At 58.0% G+C, this 5653-nt stretch overlaps 1 protein-coding gene across 1 annotated transcript in view; it reads left to right on the top strand.

Moving 5' to 3' along the window:
* Positions 1 to 5653, top strand: part of IQGAP3 (IQ motif containing GTPase activating protein 3) — a 57643-nt gene that overhangs the window by 46576 nt on the left and 5414 nt on the right. Inside the window, exons 27-31 of the mRNA XM_006155226.3 lie at positions 1429 to 1569; positions 3733 to 3817; positions 4216 to 4448; positions 5051 to 5183; positions 5287 to 5389. Coding sequence (XP_006155288.2) covers positions 1429 to 1569; positions 3733 to 3817; positions 4216 to 4448; positions 5051 to 5183; positions 5287 to 5389 — 695 coding nt within the window. The remainder of the gene's footprint in view (positions 1 to 1428; positions 1570 to 3732; positions 3818 to 4215; positions 4449 to 5050; positions 5184 to 5286; positions 5390 to 5653) is intronic.

Here is a 5653-nt window from a genome sequence, read left to right as displayed (position 1 = left end):
CTTCCCTGCACAGAGGCAGGAGGCCAGCTTCAATGGCCTTTCAAACCACAGATCCAAGGTAGAGCAGCCCCAGGACGTGGTGACGGGCAACCCCACAGTGGTGAGGCTGGTGGTGAGATTCTACCGTAATGAGCGGGGACAGAGCGCTCTGCGGGAGATCCTGGGCAAGGTTATCCAGGATGTGCTGGAGGACAAGGTGCTCAGCGTCCACACAGACCCCGTCCACCTCTACAAGAGCTGGGTCAACCAGACAGAGGCCCAGACAGGGCAGCGCAGGTGAGCGGATGACGGGGGGAGGGAGAGGGCTCTGGTCGGCTTCACAGGGCCAACGCGGGGAGCCTGGGTGTGCTTCGAAGGTGGCATGTCAGTGAGCACGCTGACTTATGCAAGGACAGCAGGGCCCTATAGCAGGAAATCAGGAGGCCTTCAGACTCCCTGTGGTGATTAACACGGGAACCGACGTAAACGACTCCAGACCTGGTGGGCTTAATGTGGGAGGGGGTGGTGAATGTGCAAATGTGCCGAAGTGCTGGGTCACCGCTTGCAGATGATACATCAGAGTTGCTAGGAGTTAGCACCCCTCAGTGATAGGGGTGTAGAGGAACATTAAGATTTACAGAGGGGGGTCAGCAGGTGGTATGGTGGTTAAAGGTGCTGGATTTCCACATGGATGACCATGGTTCGAGTCCTGGACCTTTTTTTTCCAAAAAAAAAAAAAAAAAAAAATTTAAAAAGGGAGCCGATGAAGGGCATTGCCTTTTATCAAGCGACGTCCCCATTTGAGTCCTGGACCTGGTGACTTGCTTTCTCACTTTCTCTCTTTCTCACTCTGTCCCTCCCTGATCAAATTAAAATTAATTAATTAATTACATTCAATAAAATAATTATTTAATTTTAAAAAATTTTTGCAGAGGAATGGAGCCAGCACGTGGCTTGGTGAAGGGTGCTGAACTCCCACATGAGACCGTGGGGAAAATCAGCCGGCCTTATACTGAGGGCCCTGTCAGATTCACAATTCGTAGGTACCAGGGAGCTCTCCCTGGGGAGAGCAGGTGACCCTGGCTGGCTGTGCTGGATGGCTTGGGAGGCTTCAGGCCCCGGAACTCCCAGGCCCTGGCTCAGACTTCCCTGTTGTTCCAGCCGCCGAGGACTCTGTGAGGGGCAGCTGCCCAGATCCTCTGGCCCCCCGCGGGTCTTACTGCAGAGTCCATCCCCCGTCCTGAGCTCCCGTGGGAGCACCTCTGTCCTTTCACCTTCCTCCTATATCCCCCAGTCCTTCCCCTTACTCGGGCCTCTCCTTCAGCACACGGGGCTGCCTTAGCGTGTCGATGTGAGTGCCTGTGTTAGATGAAGCGTGTAAGAGGTGGGAGCTCGGGAAGGGAGATCAGGGGAGGGACTTCGGCTTACACCTCATCTCTCTGCCCACAGCCATCTCCCCTATGACGTCACCCCGGAGCAGGCCTTGAGCCACCCCGAGGTCCAGAGGCGACTGGACATCTCTCTGCGCAGCCTCCTCGCCATGACGGACAAGTTCCTCGTAGCCATCACCTCCTCTGTGGACCAGATCCCGTACGTGCCACATCACGGCCCGGCCTAGGCGTGGGACCTCACGGGGCGGCCATGGGGGGGAGGGGACAGAGCAGAACAACTGTCCTGCAGGACAGGGAGCAGAAAGGAAATGGAGCGGGGGCTCTAGGAGACGTGTGGAGGTGCTCAAGGCCTTGCTGGAGTTGGGCTGGGACACAAAATGCAGGTGTCACTGGGGCCGGAGGAGAGAAATGAAGATGATTAAAGGGACCTACTGTTTTCTGTGAGGAAATGGGGCGAAGGTGGAGCACTTCAGTTCATAAAGTGAAAAATTAAAAATATGAGGGATGGGCTAGCCAGGAACAGGGACGTTAAGGTGCTGGACTCCCACATGGCCGACTGCACAGTTCCGGTCCTCAATCCGGAGGCTGGAAAATCATGCTGGACGCGTGTGTGTGCATGCCCCAAATCCCGAGGAGACGGGAGGAAAAGGGATTGCAGTGTCCCCCCCACACCGCCCCTGCCCTGGCTCTGTGGCAAGCACATGGAGCCCTATAGCAAAAACAAAGACGAAGACAAAAAAAGAAGAGGACTTCAAGAAGTCTGTGAAGGGAACCAGCAGTTAGTGTAATGGCTATGTCGCTGGACTCCCACGTAGTCGACTGCGGTTCGTGTCCCGGACCCGGTGGCTTAAAACTCACGCCAGGCGCGTGTGCGTGCATGCCCAAGATCCCGAGAGGAGAATGGAGGAGAAGGGATTGCGGCGTGACCATCCCCCCGGGGGGGTGATTTCTCGCTTTCTGTCTCTATGTCTCTCTCTGTCTGTCTGGCGAGCGCACACGCCCTACAGTGAAAATCTCTCCCAAAAAAAAGAAGTCTGTGAAAAACAATTAAAATACAAGTATAGTGACCAGCAGTTAGCGTAATGGCTATATCTCTGGAGTCCCATGTAGTCGACTGCGGTTCGAGTCCTGGACTCGGTGACTTAAACTCACGCCAGGCGTGTGTGCGTACATGCCCAGGATCCTGAGAGGAGAATAGAGAAGGGGTTGAGGCATGGCCATCCCCCCGGGGGGGTGATTTCTCGTTTTCTGTCTCTCTTCCCTCTCTGTCTTTCTGGTGAGTGCATGTGCCCTATAGCAAAAAGAGGGGGAAAGTGAAAAAGCAAGCCGCCACAAAAAAAGCAAAGTGAAAAAGCAAGTCCAGGACTCAAACTGCGGTCAGCCTTGTGGGAGTCCAGTGCCCTTAACCACCACACCGCCTGCTGGCCCCTGGAAATAACTTTTAAATGAATGTACTTGAATCTACTGGTGGCACATCCAAAACAGGAGTAATAACCATAGTCCAGCACGTGTGAGTAGCACCACTCTACAGTAATACATTTCTTTCGCAGACAGAATTTCTTTCTTTCCTTTTTTTTAGAGAGATTTTTGCTATAGGGTGCATGTACTTGCTGGAGAGATAGAGAGAAAGAAAGTGAGAAATCGTCCCCCAGCAGGGATGAGCACACTGCAATCCCTTCTATTCGCCTCTTGGGATTTTGAGCACACACGCACATGTGCCTGGCATGAATTTCAAGCCTCTGAGTCTGGGACTTGAACTGCAGTTGGCCAAGTGGGAGTCCAGCATCTTAACCACCATGCCACCTGCTGGCCCCCAGAATTTCATCTGATTCTCACAAAAACCCTATGACATAGAGAAGGGGAGAATGGTCATTCTCACTTGCCAGACCAGGGAACAGGCTCCCTGTTGCCGGAGACGCTGTCTCTGATTGTTGGGGTCAGGGGCAGAGCTTCTGCTCCCAGCACAGTGGTCTCGGGCCTGCCTGCAGCCCAGCCTGGGCCCCTCACAGGTGCTCTGTGGGCTGACGAGGTTGGCTGCCTCGGGACCTTCCTAGGCTGTCGTAGGGCAGGGTTTGGCTGCAATGCTGAGGTACAGGCTAACAGTGCCCAGTGGCAGGAGGCAGGACAGAGAGAGCATGGGGTGCTCTGCACTGGAGACCGAGAGTCTCAAGGAAGAGGCTCTCAGTCCGTGTTGGAGCTGCATTGAGCTCAGCAGCTGAGAGGGCTCTGGTCCCAGGGACTGACCCAGGGCAGCAGGGAGCTGGCTGGGGACAGGCAGGCTGAGCCTGGGCAGGAGGGACAGCCACATGTGCCTAGGGCTCTGGCACAGGGCGAGCCACAGCACACCTGTTGCCTGGCCCAGGTACGGGATGCGGTACGTGGCCAAGGTCCTGAAGACGGCTCTCACAGAGAAGTTCCCCGACGCCAAGGAGAGCGAGGTCTACAAGGCAAGTGCTGTCTCTCCTCCCCCGTCTCCCGGCCCTCCTCGCCTCCGGAGTCTGCCAGACAAGGGACAAGGCCCATGCTGAAAAGGCCCAGGGAGGGAGTCCCACTCCCCCGTCGGTGCGCTGAGCAGGCTCCAGGAGGCAGGCGGAGAGGCAGCCAGGGTCGTGCTGACCGAGAGGACAGCCCTGGGCTTCTTGGCAAGAGATCTGGGTTCTAGTCCCAGCTCTGGCTCAAGTTTGCTGCGTGACCTTGAGCCAGTGGCCTGCCTGCTCGGGGCCTATTTTCCGTAAAGTGAAAGACTTGGCCCACACGGTCCTTTCCAGCCAAAGGAGCTGGCCATGCAGGGCTGGGGCCAGCATGGCGGCTCCGGGCACTTCAGGAGTGCCGCCTCCACCCCCAGGTGGTGGGGAACCTCCTGTACTACCGCTTTCTGAACCCAGCCGTGGTGGCCCCCGACGCCTTCGACATCGTGGCCATGGCAGCAGGCGGTGCCCTGGCCGCCCCCCAGCGCCACACCCTGGGGGCTGTGGCTCAGCTCCTGCAGCATGCCGCGGCCGGCAAGGCCTTCTCTGGGGAGAGCCAGCACCTGCGGGTCCTGAACGACTACCTGGAGGAGACGCACCTCAAGTTCAGGTTTGTGGCCCGACACCCCCACTCCTCCCTGACCCTTCTCTCATCTTTCAAGCCCCGCTTCTCCCCCTGGAGCTCAGGAGGAAGGCCTGGAGGGAAGGGGGTCTTGAGCAGGAGGAGGCAAGGCTATGAGAAGGACTTCCCACAGACAGAGTGAGGCCATTGAGGAGGCTGGCCTCGGGGTCAGCAGGTGGCATGGTGGTTAAGGCACTGGACTCCCACAGGGCCAACTGCAGTTCAGGTCCTGGATCTGGTGGCTTGACACTCAAGCCAGGCACATGTGTGCGCATGTCTAGACTCCCAGGAGGAAAATGGCGGAGGAGGGATGGCGGCATGGCCATCCCCTCTTGGGGTGAGGTCTTGCTTTCTCTCTCTCTGGCAAGTCCACACACCCTATAGCAACAAACAAACAAACAAAAAAACTGGAAAAAAAATAGGCTGGCCTCAGGGGACACAGGACTGTGGTCAGGCAGGTCGGAGGATGGGAGCAGGCAGCAGGGCCCAAGGTGGCTGCTGCGGTGGCTGCAGGGCCAGGGAGGGGGTGGCAGGGACAGAGCGTGTGGGGTGCTAGCCTCCACTTTCTCACGCCCTCCCTCCGGAGACAGGAAGTTCATCTGCAGGGCCTGCCAGGTGCCAGAGCCCGAGGAGCGTTTCGCCATGAACGAGTATTCAGACATGGTGGCTGTGGCCAAGCCCGTGGTGTACATCACTGTGGGGGAGCTGGTCAACACGCACCAGGTGAGCGACCGCAGCAGGCGGGGCCAGCCAGGCAGGGTGGGCCCGCGATGGTGGGGCCAGGCAGGCCTGGCTCAGCCTCGACCTCCCGCCCTCCGCCCTGCAGCTACTGCTGGAGCACCAGGACTGGATTGCTCCTGACCACCGCGACCCCCTGCATGAGCTCCTGGAGGACCTCGGGGAGCTGCCCGCCGTGGCTGACCTCGTCGGTGCGTGCCCTCCTTGGCACTGGGGGCCCTGCAGGGAGGGACGGAGAGGCAGGCGGGCAGGCCGTGGGAGCATGGACACGGACTGGCCTTGGAGTGAACAGACGAGAGGGACCCAGGGCCATCACGCACATGGCCAATCCATCACGCTGGGCTGTGATGGTGAAGGCAGCTGGATCCCACGTGGCAACTGTCTAGGTCGATTCCCAGACCCGGCAGCTCGAAAACACACTGTGTGTGTGTGTGTGTGTGTGTGTGTGTGTGTGC

Source organism: Tupaia chinensis, unplaced genomic scaffold (assembly GCF_000334495.1).
Source record: "Tupaia chinensis unplaced genomic scaffold, TupChi_1.0 Scaffold000438_1, whole genome shotgun sequence".
In the NCBI taxonomy this organism is placed as follows: domain Eukaryota; kingdom Metazoa; phylum Chordata; class Mammalia; order Scandentia; family Tupaiidae; genus Tupaia; species Tupaia belangeri.
This window is presented reverse-complemented; position numbering and strand designations above follow the sequence as displayed.